The sequence below is a fragment of the Bombus huntii genome, chromosome 10, assembly GCF_024542735.1.
Source record: "Bombus huntii isolate Logan2020A chromosome 10, iyBomHunt1.1, whole genome shotgun sequence".
Lineage (NCBI taxonomy): Eukaryota > Metazoa > Arthropoda > Insecta > Hymenoptera > Apidae > Bombus > Bombus huntii.
Window position 1 is genome coordinate 2948092 of NC_066247.1, and position 17729 is coordinate 2965820.

General features: G+C 40.7%; 1 protein-coding gene across 5 annotated transcripts in view; it reads left to right on the forward strand.

Annotated features, from left to right (window-relative positions):
- LOC126870615 (uncharacterized) overlaps positions 1 to 17729 on the forward strand; it is a 92593-nt gene that overhangs the window by 61220 nt on the left and 13644 nt on the right. For 4 of the 5 annotated variants that reach the window (XR_007691379.1, XM_050628484.1, XM_050628487.1 and 1 more), the window contains exons 2-5: positions 5105 to 5910; positions 6773 to 7317; positions 9734 to 10050; positions 14680 to 14988. Coding sequence is in view for 4 of the 5 variants with exons in the window: in XM_050628484.1 (XP_050484441.1) it covers positions 5738 to 5910; positions 6773 to 7317; positions 9734 to 10050; positions 14680 to 14988 (1344 nt within the window). In the remaining variant the exon portion in view is untranslated. The remainder of the gene's footprint in view (positions 1 to 5104; positions 5911 to 6772; positions 7318 to 9733; positions 10051 to 14679; positions 14989 to 17729) is intronic. The other variant, XM_050628486.1, reaches the window with a different exon arrangement.

Below are 17729 nucleotides of genomic sequence, written 5' to 3' on the forward strand. Positions count from 1 at the left end.
TATAAATCATCTTAATATTAATTACGCGTAATTCATAATAATTTTTTTAATACGATCGATAATTGCCGATAGAAGCAATTTGGTGGAATGAGCCGGTCCTTTTGCAGAATAATTTACTAATTAACAATTGGATTATGGATTTGTTGTACATGTGGGAAATAATCGAGGTACCGATTATCAATGATTTTAATAAAAATTGAGTAATCAAAAATAATTCTGTCATCGATAACGGTTGTTGGTAACCAAAAATAAGTTCCATTATGGATGACGGTAATAAAAAGAATGTCGATCGCTTAACTAACGGTTATTCGTAAGCAGAATCGTTTAAACTAAGGTACTTGAGCTACTAATTTTTAAAGATGTTGCAATTTTTGAAATTTTTGTTATAACTGTTACGATCGCTGGTTAAAAAGGGAATCCTCCGGGTTTTCGACCACGTGTAGCGTGTCTTTTCGTGGCAGGTAGTCCCTCGTGGTATGCAGGACAGTAGGTCGGCAATCCCGTCTCCAGTTCTTGCTCGCGTTCTTTTTTCTTTTTCTTTTTTCCTTTTTTTCGGCCTCTTACTCGAAGTCTCGTTCTTCCGTCTGGCTTTTTTTCTTATTTTCTTTTTCTCCTTCGTACGATGTATGTAATATTTTAATGATGCGGCAACCGCACGTAAACGGTTATTAGCGTCGGCCAAAGGACGCTTTGATCGAAAAGATATCCACCAAATGTACATACCAAGGACCTCGTATAAATTCAGTACCGTTTTGCGAGTCTGTTGCCCCGTTTGCATATTAACTGTAACTGGTAGGATGCAAGAGAACTTGCGAAATGACCGTGTTTCGTCACAAGTCCCACGTGAATTGCTCTATTTTCAAGTAACTTTATGGCGCGTCCTTACTGTTGCTCCGCGAAGAAGTTGGCGGGCAAAAGAGATGCTTGCACGGTTTTCATTTTTCCAGATCTAAACTCTGACATAAGGAAAGCCTACGAATATTCTGATTATTACGACGACCGAATTTCTAAGATTTCTATATTTTTATTATAAATCTTGTTAACATTGATTACACGTAATTCATAATAATTTTTTTAATAGGATCGATAAAAGCAAAACTTAATGGTTGTTTTATTCAAACGTTTACTTAAAAATTGATTACTACAAAGCGAATACTTTAATGCACGATAAAAATAAAGAAATTGGCACGAAAAATTGGCACGAACGTGTTTGCTTTGCGAGTACGCGCCTTTACTTTGCCTCTCAGCTCCTGACATTGCCTGATCATTTCTGATCTCCGGTGATCTCTCTTGTTCGTTGATCTAGTTATACTCAAGCCCACGCTGTATATCTCGACAGAGTTGCTCTTTAGAGAAAAAGCTTATTTCGTAATTGCGTTCCTCGGAGACTTTTCTTCTCTACGTTTCCTTCGTTTCTCTGCGCTGCCCTTTCGCTATCGCCTATCTTCTCCTCCCTTCGTTTATTTTCTCGGTCCTTCGTGAGATTTTCTCATCCTGATCCGGCGCTTGTTTCTTATTACTTTAGCCTCGTTCTCCTAGGCGTTCATTATTTTCATTTGCCCAGCTCGTTCGTTTGTCGTTGCTCGCTCGTCTCACTTTCCCATTCTTCCAGCCTTTTTTCTCCCCGCTTCCCCCTTTTTCCTTTATTCCCGACATATTATTCCATTTTCTCTTGTTCAGGCCAGCGTTGGACTCGAGTCGGCATTTCTATGAAGCTCGAGTATCTTTGTTTTCTCGTTCGTTACGTATCTAGTAACGAACGAAGCATCGAAGCGATATTTCCAGCGTATTATTATCGCACTGCCAACTGCCACGTTACCAGACTGCAGTTTCGTGTGTTCGTGGGATCTTTGAAGATGCGAAAACGCACAGAAACGCGTGTAATATGCAAAAATATATAAATATACGAGATATTCAAAGTTCAAAGAGATAAACATTTATTCTAACTTTCAAGAGACTAACCATGTTCTGCGACCACCGAGTTCTTTATTCTTCGATTCTACCTTTGTTCGAATCGGATAGAGAACTTGCAACGATCTAAGAACATCTTTATCACGAAACTTGCAAATTCGACACCCGTCCTTTCCTGTTTTCCTCAAACTTGGGAAATCTTCCGACGATACAGGGACTACGATTCGGTGCGAAATGACCGAAAGAAGATCAAATTTCTACTTAGCTTCCATTTCTAGGATGTAACGATGCGTAAAAATTTGCAGTCTAGACGTTACTTTCCCACCAGTTCGCTAACAACCTGAAAGTGCGAGGATTTTTACACTTTGCCAGCGCATCGCGATATTTCTTGCACGAAGTGGTACACGCAGGAAAGAGTAAGAGGCCGTTTACTCCATCAGCACGAGTTACCGATCTCTCTCGCGAGAGCCATCCATCCACGCGATTCTCCCTGTGAGTTCCACCTCCATTAAGCCAAGCTGAGACGGGGCCCGCGTGTATCCTCCGAGAGACGGCGAAGGATTTCGTTGCCAGCGCTTCTTGCAGACATGTCGTATCAGTCGAGTTTCACGGCCGCCGAAAATTCATTCGTTCTTCGGTGTCCTCGTCTCGTGTCGATCAACCACGGTGAACTTTCGCAGAGTTCCTTGGGAATTTCAGTGCTTTCGAGGCTCGACGGTTGCCTTCGCGAGAAAACAGTCGCCTTGGAATGAAAAGAACAACTGTGATACTTATGTCAGTGGCTGTAGTGTATCGGTCGAACAAAGACACACGTATACGTTTCATTTTTCTTTTCGTTTATTTTATCTAAAGTCGCGTCGATCGTTCTTTATGGTCGTTAGCTATCGCGATTAACAAAATACAGAAGAAGAAGGTACAGCGGCAAAAGGAAGTGTAAAATACAGTAAGGCAAGTGACAAACTGAAATAATTGCTTTCTGAAATAATATTAGTATCTATATATCTCGAACATATACAATGTACAGGTACAGTTACGATACGATACAGCACGATTAGCCTAAACTTAAGTTAACACGACACAGTGTGAGTTAGAGCCAAGCTTACGATATCACAGTACACGATACAAATTGATCTCTTTGAGAAACTGAAGATTTTCCCAGTGTTTTTTACGATTTAGACGAGTCTGAATCTCATTCGCAAGACGAAATTTAAATTTCCATCGGGGAACGTTACTACGATCAGGAGAACGATCCATCGGCGAGATATAGTTATAGCAATTACTAATTTTCACTTATTTGGCTCATTGCAAGTTATGAATAGTATGGACTCTTCAGTAAGGCTCACCTAACGGACCTATACCTTAGACACAACGAGAGAAGACAGAAAGAGCGAGTGTTTCGTCCAAGATCTGCTAGTATGGACTCTTCCATTGCAAGTTATAAGACGAGAGCGTGTCGGTTTAGCGTGTCTAATTCTAACTCGTTCTTTCCTATCAAAGAAAGAAAGAAAAAAAAAACGAAAATAAAAACGTGCAGGATCGTAGTATATCTCGTCCAACGGCGAATCTGTCAGTTTAAAATTCGCGTTTGCTTCCGAATAACGTTACGCAAATTGATCAGGGGATATTCATAGAAGGTATATTTTGCACGAGCCGGCGAACGCGGTCTTGCTAGTAAATTGTATTTGTCAATACACTTTGCAGCCGATAAATCGAATTTAATGCCACGTTACGACAGCTGCCGCGAAAACGCGTCGAATCCTATCGAGGCTCTTGACGCATCTGTTCCGTGATTAACGAGTACCGGTACTCGCTTTAATCTGTTCTTGATGATTCTCTTAGGAACGATCCTAATTTATGTCTGTTCGTGATACTGCCTTTCGAATCGTTTCTCGTCTTACTTCCTCTTTTTCCAGACGATCGGCTGCAACGATTTTCCTTTCGATGAGAAGCAAAGTTGCTCGAGTATTCGTATATTGTCGGTCAATCTTTGGAAACATCGTTACGATTAATCATTTGTTCATTCTATAAGACGATAGCGAACACTGCTGTCGAGTTAGTTCATCGTTAATTCATACACGTATCTTCGCTATGAATCGGTGAAAATGTCCAGACGGTTATACGTTAGCGTATACTCGACAAACTTTAAAAAGTCCTAAAAACTATACGTTGACGCGATTTTCTTATGTTACATTTTGATCTCCATCTTATTTTGAGGCAATTTTCCATCGCTCATACAGCGAATGTAGGTGTACATACGTTAAAAACAAGCGTGAGAAGAATGTTGAAGCTTCGCTATAGCGAATTATGTGCGCAAGAAAAGCTGCGGTATATTGAGTTGGCAACTAAGTGATTGCGGCTTTTGTCAATATCGCCTAATGATAAAATCCGCAATCACTTGGTTGCCAACCCAATATATAACGAGGAAAAAGCATTTAGATTTATTCAATTCCTCGTTAAAATCATCAGAAAAAGGACGCTGATTCATTCTATTCGAAGCGATATTTGATAATTAAATCGCGGATATTTGTGCGATTATTGATATTTTTCTAAGCACCAGAACCTAAGAAGAAATTAGTTTTATCTACTAAATATCAGGCTTATTCTGAATATTTTGTATATTTCTGCGTCCCGCGCGCATTCTCTCTGGGTTTTTGCATTTGCATAAAAATCCGCGCTCTACGCAATGCTAACTAAAGAACGTACTTGATGAAAGCCATCCCATATCCCGTCAAAAATAACAGGGAATTCCCCGCAGAGCAATACAGTACAAAAGCGCGAAGCCGGCAGACAAAATAAACTCGCGATTCGCTGAAAAAAGAGCGAACATTCTATCACGAGTTTGCTATTTATTCTCCGCTCGTCATGACTATGCATCGCACACACCTGCGAATTCCCATGTTTCGAAATTATCCAGCAAATGAGATCGCAACCGATGTGAAATTTCTTCCACGCGAGGGGAATTCGAAAGAAAATGACGCACGAGAACGACGTACATCGCGACCGGCAGCAAGTCGGCCGATTTTTCTCGAGCGAAACATTTTGCGAAACAGTCGAATCGAAGAAATTCCTTCCGAGCAAGAGAATAGAACGCGTCCGTGAAAATCGTTCGTCGAAGCGAGCGTAAAATATTTTGACGCAGTGGATTGGGTCGGCGAAGGTCGGAAAAGGCTCACCGAAATTATTCCATTCGCAGGTCCATGTCCGTCGAGGGAGAAGAAGTGGGTCGGTCAACCTCGAGGCTATAGGCCAGCCCGAGTTTCGTGCAGGAAGATCGGTCGTTAGAGAAAACCGTGTTGACGAGCGAGAAAGATCGACGAGTGGCGAAGAAAGCAACGAGCATGGACCAACGAGAGGTGACTCATCCGCGCGTTTCTCAATGGACGGAGTCACTCTGACCGAACAGATCTAGGAGAAAGTGGCGGCACGAGCGCAAAGTCGAGGCGAGGAAACGCGTGGAACGGAGAGGTTCGATCGGAACTCGAGATTGCGGAGAGGAGTCAGGAAAATCCTTTCGATTCGAACGTACAGGTTGAAGGTTACAGTCGAGTCGAGCGTGTAAGTCGTATCACGATAGAACGCGAGGAATATCGTGAAAGTGTTGGAAAGCGAAATTTAGAAAAGAAGAATCTCGAAGAGCGAACGAGGTTGAGGAAGATCGATCGCGCAAGGCGGATGATCTGCGTGATTGGATTTGAAATCGTGCGAAGGATAATTTGCATGTAATGGCAACGTTGATCTTGTAGCGGTAATTTGTGAACGACAATTTTTACTCGTAGGAGACGATAATAGGAAGAGACACGAAGAGGAAGAATAAAAGAAAGCGAAAATGAGTAGAAGAACTATGCCACTGGTTGGACTGAATTCTTGCGAGAGGATAAGACCGGAAAGACTTAGGAATCCTATTCAAAGACTCGTGTGGGGTCCTGGTACTCAGTTTCTAGTTGGTCAAGTTGGTTTGCCCGAGGACGAGGGATCGAATCCACGAATGGCTCTGAGAAGGTATACGAATATTATATTGTTGTTAATTCACGCTCGTAATTCCGTAGAGATTAGTCGAGATATCTGTGAAACCTTCGCTCAAGTTTTTCTATGTAATTATTACTATCGTTTATTCCATATACGAGCATACGGATTCTCATTAGTATGCGAAAGGATTGTAAAGTACGTAAAAAGATAGAAGCGCAATGCAAGCTGAAAATGCGAAAAAACGAATACGAAAATTTACCACAAAAGGATATTAAAATACAGGCAGTTCTTAACTAATGAATTTTAGTGTTCGAGCTTTGCTACTTTTTGCCTAACCCATACACAGTCTTCAAAAATACAGTGCACCAGCGTCAGAAAGGAAAACATCCGAGAAAGTACAAACGCGAAAGGGAAGCGAGGAGAACAACAGGGTTCGAGTTAACCTGGTTCGTAGATGAAACAAAAGATCGCTTAGCGTGTAATCGATTCGGCCGTGTAATTCGCGTATCTAGGGAATTCGTTTCGCGGTCTAAAATGGATTATCGCGCGTGCCAGAGTCCGCTACGATTACGGTTATATCGATCGGTTGGACAAACGGAACGGCTTTATTGCATCCCTGCGGTGCGTCGCGATAGAATATGTAGATACACAGAGAGACAGGGTCATCGATTACAGCAAGACGTAGTAGAGATATTCGCGGAAATTTCAATGAAATACCAACGTGTCAGGTGATCTGTTATCTGGGGAACATGCTGAAGCTAGCCACTTTGTATTGTCCTTTAAATTCGTAGACACTCGGCGTTTACCCAATAATACCGGGCGAACTGTTACATATCTGAAAGCAAGCTCCGTGCTTGAACACGATCTCTGAATACCACGTCTTTGTGTAACACAGGCTCCTTAGATTGTACGAGGGAAGACAATACAGAGAAGCAGCCGCTTTTCTCATGAAACTGCCACACTATACCTTGAGGACGACTCTGCCGGACATTCCCGTGGACCTGTTGATCGAAACGCTTCCTCATAGCCTGTCCCTGCTGGAGGCTCTCTACTCGAGGCTCGTCGAGTTGAACGTGAACGACGCGAAAATCTTGAAAGTGGAGCAAGTCCTTTGGAGGATCGTCTATCTGATCTCGATCAGCCAGGATCATTTCCGTCTGAGGATCTGGTGCAAGCTGCTGATCTCCCTGAACAAATTGGCTCCTAACGCGAGGAGCATCCTGGCCGCTAGGAAAAGGACTTTGGACAGGGCGGTGGAAGGTTTGGGCAAGCACGGATTGGTGGCATCCTGTCATCCAAGCAATTTGGAGAACGCCGGGGCCTCGAATCTGGTGCCTTTACCCGTGGCGCTGAAGGAGCAGCTGGAGAGCAGAATCGAGGCGTACAAGTTGGCCGTGCACAAGATCGAGAGCTTCGGCAAGCACGCGAGAACTCACAGAGGTAATCCATGGCGATTTTTAACCGATAACGTTCGTTATGGGTAATGACGAAATATCGTTTCGCGAGTGGGAACTTGCGTGGGAACGGGCAATTCTTTTTACCGCCGCGTCGGGGGCTTAGACCCGGTGCAGACAAGCCTGGACGACGCTGTTACCATCTCGTGGTAGTGCCGCTGTAGAATTCGGTTCTCATATATTGCACAAGGTGTCTTAGGGTTTAACATTGTACGTGTAATTTCATGGGTATATGTATACGCGTGTGAAACAGTGTATCGAGAAGTTCGTGCACCTATTACTACTATATACGTTTTAATGAAAGTTGGAAAAATTAAGTTACAGAAATTGTTTAAAGAAATTGTAACGTATATATATACAGGGTATATATAAGACAGATCATGATACTTGGAAGAGCGAAGCTACACATTAAGATGGATAGAAAACACCGTACGAACAAGGAGGCAGGAGGTCAGCCTACGTGCAAAGATAAGTGGAAAACGTAGCGTGAACTCTTTTCGCAAGACTCTTTGTTTGGGAGAAAGATAAATGCGAAAATTTGTCATGCGCGTGTACCACACCGATTATTAACTGAACATGTTGAAACTCTATTTTCTCGAAAATGAAGCCTGAAACAGGAAAACGTTATTCTACATTTTCTACTCGTTTCCGCGCGTAGAATAATCTCCTGTCGATTACCAAGTCCTGCCCAGGCCGAAATTAGCCACGCTTCCTTCAAGTATACTTGTACTTGGGAAAATTTTCGAGCTCGACTTTCTCGAAAACTAAGCCGAGAACGAACAAATTTTATTCCATATATTTCCCTTATTTTTCCACAAGGAATCGCGCCGTGCACGCTTTCACGTGTTATTCGGTCGGAATATATTACGTGGTCGGACGATGTGGATTATAGATACGCGGATCACTTCACGAGAGAAAGTCTGAAAGTTTGTACGATTGAATGGGTCGCGATACGCTGTTCCAGATCCGATTACAGTCAGCCGGTATCTGAAACGACACGCTGCGAGTTTGCTTTCAACGATTGCAGGAATCGATCGCGAAGAACCGGCGCGAAAAATGGTTTCGATTCAATTTCCAGAACCGTTCGAGGGGACGGCGTCGGTGAGAAGAAAACGATTGCATTCTCGAGTCGAGATGTGGAAGCCAGCGACGACGAAGACGCGGCAGTGCGCGAAAGTGTTGCGTCGGTGCACAAAAGTCGTTAACTTTTGCTCGGTGAAAAGCTGGCAACGGATGTCCGCGTCGATATCCGGCCGTGTTAGAGGCCCGCTGAATCGTGAAGTATTGGATTTTAACGCAGCTGCACCGGACACGTTACATTTCCCAATGCAAATACGCCGATGCATGGGACATTAATGCGTTTACACGAAAGCACGTTTACTCGTCCACGTCATCGTCATCGTTGCGGGCCTCGACATGGTAAAACACGATGCGTACTCGTTTCCAACCCTGTACCTGTCTCTTTGCTCTTATTCGTCCTTAACGCGCTGACTGTTTAGTCGTGTTCTCGTTGCCATTCCATTTGACTGCAATTTTTCTCTCCTTAACACATTGAATGGCGAGTGGCGTTATCCGCTACCGGGAACAGCTCAGCTAATGACACCAGCGTGGAGTCATCCGCGCTTAACCTGCTAGACCAATATCGGTTTTTTGATCTCTCTGAGCGGGATGAAAATCGGTTTGAAAAATTGGATTGTCGAAATTTTTCAAAGGTCACTCCGTTTGTGCGATCTCTGGCCACCTTCTCTTGCAGTTTTCCGTTGAATAGAACGACTAGGTGACGCGTACTTTGTAAAATTTATTCGCGAAACTTCGCTTTTACGTTAAAGTGTTACGTTAAATAAAATAATTAGATGTTTTGTAGTCTGTAACGCTTATTTGTGAAAGTTTCGTTTGTTCGCTCGAAACCTTATCAGCAAGTTATAATCGAAACATGGAATACGAAATGAAATACAAAGAGCTTTTGACGAAACTTTTTCAGTCGCCCGTGTTCTTCGTATATTTCTTGCTCGATTATGCTCATAGAATATATGTCGCGATCGAGATCACTGACTGAGAACTTTGCTTCGCCAGGAGAAGCCTGGAAAGCCTTGTGCATATCGTTTACGAGAAATAGCAGCCGATGAGACAAAAGCAAGTAACGCGTCGAACGATGGATATGAAATCGACGCTCTTTCGCTCGATTCGCGTTAATCGTCGAATAAATACCGGCGCTGAAATTCATTGAAATCGATAATTAATTTGCTCGTCGAATCACAGGCCAATTTAACATGGCCAAGTATACAGGTTAATTGTAAACTATACTTTTATTCGATGGTGGTGTGGCGGTTCGATTAAGCGACATCATAGATTTCTCGTATAAAGTACAGATTGAAAGGAAAGTAATCGTTTGACATTTTCAGCGGACCAAGGTGTACAGGCGGCGTCGCATCAGAGGCAACTTTCGCTCAAGTACAGCGAGATTCAGCAGAGGCTGATCGATAATCAGAGTTTGTTGAACACGTTGGAGAAAGCTGGTGACCCAAGTAGCTTAGAAAGTCTGTTATCCGAGTTGAAGCGAAGGGTCGAACAGGACAAGGAAGCTCTCAGACAATGGACAGCCTTGAGGAAATCCACTTTCGGCGGGAATACGAAGAATCCACCGCTAGCCGCCAGATTGCTGCAATTCTCCAGAGGCTGCGAGCTAGCACTACAATTGATGAACCAGGATAATCTACGAGTAAGTTTCCCTCGAACGTTAGCTTTCAGCAAAACACAGAAATTTATCATATTGCATTCGTATGCATGCAGCGGCTACAAAAATTATCTAACTGCAGCGTTTATTTCGAAAATCATTTTTTAATGAAATTGCGAAGACGACAAATTTTGACGCGATCTCTCAATTCTTATGGACAATTTATAATTTAGATCTTAAAATATTTTTGTCCGTTTCGATCGATTGAAATTTCGTTGATAAATGGAATCGCATGATCGTTCGTTTTAAAGGTCCATTTACAAATCTGTAGCTTGTCGAAACAGTCGAGGCATCGATAATAATGGAAAACATATGACAGTGAATAATGTGAACGAGTCGTTTGAACGCGATTCGATAATGTGTTCATGACTTGCCATTACATTTGAAGTGTTATTAAATTAATAATAGTTTTACATGTATATCGGGTTGTCATCAAAGTGCAAATCCAAGATCGAAGAAATTGCTGTGACCTTGCTTTCTTTTCTCAATGGATAACCTCGTGTCAACGTTAGAATCTGATAGTGGTGCAGGTATGCGTTGACTGCAGTCGTCCAGCATAATGATAGTATAGTGATTTTAATTTATCTACTAGTGCTCCATTTACATTTTTCAAATGTCCTATAGATGTCTGTAAACAAAATTGGACTGAGGCATAAAACGTCGACTCTGAATAATTAAAATCTAATAAATCGTACGATTCGCAAATTTTGAAACTGGTGAAAGTCCATCGATTACCCTGAAGACAGATATCGGTGCAGTTAGCTCTGAAGAAATCTCATATACAAGAAAAATTGTATCTGTACAACGAATTTACATCTGTTTAAACACATAGACACCTAATTATTATATTCTATATATATATATATATATATATATATATTATATAATAATTGTATATATATATATATATATTATATAATAATTATATATATATATATATATATAATTATTGCAATTAATATGTAAAATACAACGATAAGCAGACACCGTGTGTGTACTATACAGATGCAATTTTGTCCGAGAAATTCGAGTGTATTCTCAAAGTAAATTTTATCCATCCAACTTATCTACCTTGACACATTTGTACTAAACTAATGGACAATGCTAAAGAATATGTTTCTTATATGAACATAAAATAAAATCGCGGTAATGAAATAAAGTCGAATGAGATAAAAGCTCGATGCACACGTAGGTCCAGTTAAAAAAGTTACAGACGTAGAATCTTATACATAGGATTTTATACGGGTCTCTCTAATATTTTGCCCGAAAGCCAGAGAAATATTCGCCAAGGAGATAATATAATGTAGTTTCACGGGAACTGTTGTAACCGCAAGCAGTCCCACGAGAAGCGAGTTCAGCAGTGACGTAGTTGATGGACAAAGCTGAATCCACAAAGCACAAAGTCTCCGGTCACGCGTCGTCCCATAAGGACACTCGCGATCTTGAATTACACGAGTCTACTTGCAGTAACCGTGCCGCTTGCGATATCTTCCTATCTAATAAAATGCAGACTCGTCCTATCGATCGAAGTTACACATTTAACAACGACACGCGTTAACGGATTGCTCGTGAAACAGTGCGGCCTCCGAAGCTACACGTTTCTTTCGTTCTTCGCAACTATCTCTATTTTAAATAACCACATTGTCGGTCACACACTGTCTAATATCCTTTTTTCTGCTTCTATCGATAAATCGTTTCGTAAAATTGCACGAGGAAGGACACGCCAGTTGCGTGCAACTTGCAAAAAGAACTTGCTTCTAGGTATAGTTTTATTATTGAGAAGTTTCTGACTCTTCTGAGTAGAACCGCAACGAACGAAGAACCACCGATATCTGTATCGTTTAGTCGTCGTGAAAGTTAAAATCTAAAAGATTTTGTCGTTCTTCTTAATTTTAATTCAATCTTCCACGGAGTTACTGACTAATTACAAACAATTACGTACTTAATATTCATCGGAAGCGTTTGCTAGAAGACGTTGTGCACAGATTTCGCATAAATCATCCCGTGAAGGGCACGATCTCGTTACGTACACCATGAATAATACAGGATTCCGTGAAACGGTTCCATCAATTTCCGTGGCCCGCCGGTAATCATCGAACGTACGTAGGTACTTGAGACACCGAATGAAATTTGAATGCTAATATACCTTTGGCGATGTGGTTAGCTATCGGAATCGAAGCATCGAGTGTCGCTACAGATTCGTTCGATGACTCGTAGGTTGTATTTCAATTGTTTGATACTTGGTAAACTACTTTTAGAAGCTTGATAATTTCGATGAATTTTTATATTCTCCTAGATAATTGTGAAACATAATCGGAAAAATTATATTACGTAGATAATTATAGAGAATTGTACCGATGTAAATTGAAGAAAATACGAAACTTTGGGGATACACAGAGGATACGTAGGCGTGTGTTGCGCAATTTTTATTGCTGCGTGAATTCACTTTTTAAGGGGATGAAATTGGCTGCTGAAAATTCGGATATTTCCCGGTTTTCAAAATTGCAAGAGATAGGAAAAAAGCGTTCGGCCAAAGCTTACCTCTTTCGATTATCGCCATCGTTTGATAAAAAATTGATCGATATTATAGCGAGTTGTAACGCGGAATCGGAAATTTTTTGTTAGTTGATCCAACGATACTTTGAAGTATCGAAAAACACGATTCACTGAAATTCACCGAAGTTTCGCTCAGATCGCTATGATTCATAGCCCGCTGTACGTCCACGTCGACGTATCTACGTCTACTAAACTCTCGTTTATCCTACGAAAGGATATGTCTGAAATAGAAAATGTTGCAGATTCTCAAGATCATGTCAATGGTACACTCGAATTTCAGAAATCACTAGAACGAATACAATCAGTCGTATGGTTTTCCTTCTGTCGAGTTTCGTTCGTAGAAAGTCGATACACGTCTTCGAGAAAGGATACAAAATTGAGATCTTCAAAATTCGTAGCATCACCGGTCAGCCACTTTTCCCACCACATGTGGCTGGTTGATTAATATCACAGTGATCGATATCACTCTTCTCAATTTTCTCTGTTTTTTGATAAATTTTTCTATTGTTCATCCCTTGTAATATAGAGCGTTTCGTATCTTCGCAGTTTTCTTAGTATATTCTATGGGTATAAACAAGAGAAGAGTGTCACGTTATCACATCATTTGCAGTTTTACCGAAAAGTTGTAAGACAAATGGAAGATACGAGGAGAATACTACCTAGACCTGCAGTATCGTTCGTTTGTTATGAGGTAAATAGAAAATACAAAAAGGACGATACCTAAACCCACGATATTGTTTGACTTCGTGTCACTAGACTTTTATTTATATTATGTACAAACTATTATTTATTTCGTATCACTGTGGCTGATTCTGAAAGGGGACGTATTCTGAAACTCGAACAATAAAATATTTAACAAATAGGCAGGAAGGGTAGGAACGTAATCGAAACGTGCTTCGTAGGATTTCTAATAAATTCAATTTTTTATCTCCGTCAAAATCTTTCATCGACATTAACCTGAACACCTGGTGGTTACAATTATCGTAATGGTAAATCTGTTCGTATTTTCCATTTCGTATTTCTTATTAGCGTTATAATTTTTTGATAGAACGTCAAACGAACTATTTAACATTCTCCGTTTGAATGCTGAAAAGTAATCGAAAATATTTCAGTTTGTATACACGAGAGACGCGAAAAGAGAAAAATAGCAGAGAAGCGGGGCGTATTTCCTTTTCATAGAATAGAACCAGTGTGTGGTGGAATATTTTACTCTACAAAAGTCGTACTCGGCACATGATAAAAAATGATACTGCGATATTAACTTCTAGAAATTCGATCGTTCGTTTTCGCATACTTCTGATCAAATTTTCTCCTGTTACACCCTGTACTTGCTGTCTGTACGAGATGTTCCGTATCTCAATCGGCAAACTTCGCCAAAATTCTCAGTGAAAGATATTACACAGTTAGCTGCTTCACAAACGCGCGCCCTTTCAGCAACGCTATCCCTCGCAAATTTAATTTTTTTTCCTTTTTTTTGTGGTTTGACCATGCACTAGGAGCACGACCACTCTGTGGTCTGTCAACCACAGTAAAGAGAGTTCAGAAATTTTTAATAATGCGAAGAATTTCGCTTGGGACGTGTCTACGACACGTAAATTTCTCATAAGCATATATGCGCAACGGAAGACTGACTTTGATAATGAATTTTCATCATAGTGACAAATTATTGAGGCGTCTAACGATCTATATTAAAATTGCATGATAATTAATACAAGCTGAGCAAGAAACACACACAGCCATATAATATATCATATTGCACACATATCTCTGCCTTATCTATACACACAGACCTGGAAAGTTCGAAACGCTGCGTATTCCTACACCGCAAAACTGTCATTTGTCGTTTTTACTTGGCCGTAATCCGCGCCAACATTCCGCGCAACGAAACCGATCGAAAAGTCGAATTGAAAAACGACCGATGAGTTGCGAACGATGAAAGGACAGCGCGGAGAAAGAGCGCCGAAATTCGTTAAAAATTTGCACGGTCGAATAGAGAATCAGCTCGAGTGATAGCGAGTTTGTATGGAAAGTCCGAACGCATGAAATATTTTCGCGCAGGTATTCGAGCTGAGCGAAAATTTGCCGGACGACTACGACGAGGAATCCAGCAGCAGCGCTGGTTATCACACGGACGAGAGCTGCAGCCCGACTCCGGAACCATCGGTCAGAAACGGATGCACGATTCTCAGGGTGGAGGAGACTTTTCCAAATTTAACATTCGACGACGCGACCGCCGAACGACTGGCCGAAAGATACGCGGCTCTCTACGACCAGGCGCATTTGCATACGTTGGACGCTCTGGACGCTCTGCAACCTCTGAAGGACGCAACCGACTTAAAAGCCAAGATACTCTATTCGGTGGTCGTGGTAAGTGGCACTTTATGCAAAGTAGGTATAATCATACCGCGCCACCCTTAATGCGCTTGCATCTGTGCCCGTCAAAGAGACTGAATCACTCGTTGAGTACTAGTCGTTAGCGTTAGTGTCCCTAGTTACGGACAAATTAATAACGTGACGACTAGCCAGCGAGGCGAACAGCGAAAGAGGGAAGATGTATCGTTGAGCGGTTAAAGGGATGGGTTTGTTGTTATAGCGAGACCGTTTACCCCGCTGTGTCCTTTTGGTCATTTTCGATTAAAACGTAATTGTCTTTTTTTTTCATCGTTGGAGAGATTTTTAAGAGATGCATGACGATATAAAGAGATGTTTTCAGGTATTAGGTTGTCCGGACAGTATCTTTCTTTTACGGACGATGCATCTTCGTGCAAACACGAAACCGAATCTATCGAACGTTGCGATCTTTATTTTGATAGAACGAAATGGATCATAATTCTGCTATAATATAAAACGGAAAATGTTGCGCATCCATTGTTCCTTATAAAACGAAAGAAACTTTCTGGACGACCTAATAGGTGACCTCAGTATCGGTGTTCGTTATGAAACAAATTTTTGTCCGGATTTTATTTATTTAATGGCGTTAACGAACATGTAGATTGATGTTAACGACTGGCAGCAAATGCTCCTAACAACACGTAGACTCAGATCGTGTGCTCGCAGACTGTAAACGTAGATTGTTTTGTATCATTTACCAAAAACACTTAGCAATGATATAATTTCTATTTTTACGTCGATTATGTTGTTACGTCGATGTATTTCAAACATCTGTTTTGAAATGACACCAACAGTTTTTTTTTTTTTTTATCAGTTCAAAAGAATTTTCTTTATCTGACCGATAGTTTCGAAGATTAAGCAATTCGAAGATAAAGAGCACTTTAAATAGCAAAATACGATAGTTTCGCAACCTTCGGAAACAACGTACGTCAGCCTTCTTATCGCGTTTTAAAAATCAATTTTATTTTATCATTCGCTTTGTCATTCGTAGTTCCGATGTCCACGAAGAATAAAATTGTCCGTAATTTCTTCATCGAGTCGCGGACGGTGTAGAAAGTAAACAGATATCCGGATAATATAATAGATGAAAGTTCGGTCCTGAAAAATTTGGAAATAATTCTACGCTTCTTCCATATCGGTCGAATGACTCTTCTTTCTTCCACGATCTTATCTTTTTCTCCGCGTGCTATTAAAATGGATTATTCCGTGTAAATGATACTTCATCGACTAAAATTCAGACCGCCCACCAAACTCGATAGCTACAATAGCTGTGACCGAAAGAAAAATGGTCCGTATCTTGCGATGCTTGTCACGCTGCCCAAACCAATTTCGTTTCTTTTTCTATTTCCCTCGAATGTTCGCTATTCGACCGGTCTCGCCGAGTAATTTCGTGGACAAGCGCTTATAGCAGTAGCCGAGGAACAGGGAAATTGTGAGAAGGGAATGCGATCACGAAGCCAAAGATGCCGCTCTACGAACATCTGACGAAGGAAATTGAATTTTAAAGGTAGCGCGCTTGATAAAAATTGCCAACGAATCCAGGCGAACAATATGAATTTACGAATGTAGTCTCGCGTGTCTCGTTATTTTCGCTTGCTAGACCGTGTCATTTAAATAGAAAAAAGTCACGCGAGAAAATTCTCGCAAAATGGTGGTATTCTTCACACATTCGGTTAGCGCCCATCTATGTAGAATGGAATCGGTCTGTTAAAATTGTGCAGCGAACGTATATTCCCGTTCAGGAACACATACGTACGTTGATACTTTGGTCGAACTGTAACACGATATAATTATAAATATACAATATAAAATTAGCGATAATGCATGAACGTTGGTAAAATTATTAATATAACGCGTGAATGCTATTAAAAAATATCCGAGTTAATGGAAAACTAATTAACGAGAACTAAACGAAGGATAATTATCGTTTGGAAACGAAGGTACGCGCCTGTTTATAAATTTTACCTTAACGATTTGATCGATTTGTAATATACGAATGTTACTGCTTGTAAAATATACAGAGTGTCGTACATGTACATTTTGACTTTTCCATAGAATTATCTGGCAAGGTATTCGTTGTGATAAAAACTGCTTGAAGTAAAACTTACCGTGTTTCGAGCGAGACATCTCGTGATGGTCACGCATCTTATCTAGATGAACGTGTCTTCCAGATTTCAAGATGACTTTGCTTTTTTTTTTTTAATAGAATTTATATCTTTTTACGCACACCATTCCATGCGTCTTTTAGTTCCCCACAAAAACGTATTAGGGTACTTGAGGGGATGATTTAACTTCAACGTTGTAAAACTTACGGTAGGAAGCAAGATAATACAGAGCTTCTGTGTTTCCTCTGCTTTTCATACGCTCAATTTGATGAAATTAAGATCGAAATATCTTTTAAATGAAACATTTGCAGATGCTTCTAGGCAAATCTGTCGGTCATCGTAAGACGTCTTACTTGAAAGAGAACAGGTTCTACTTGAAATATCTTTTACGATAACGAATACTTCGGAAGATAAACTAATTCGTTAAAAACACCTTCTTGTAAAATTAACGGTCCTATGTTATACGAAATTTAAATTGTTCTTTTTAATACTGCATTAAAATCACTCGAATAGGCGCATAGTATATTTTAAAATAAAATTTGAATCTCACTGACGAAGGATGAAATCGTGCTGAATCTTTCTATTTGGGGTTTCGTAACTAAATTACATTTT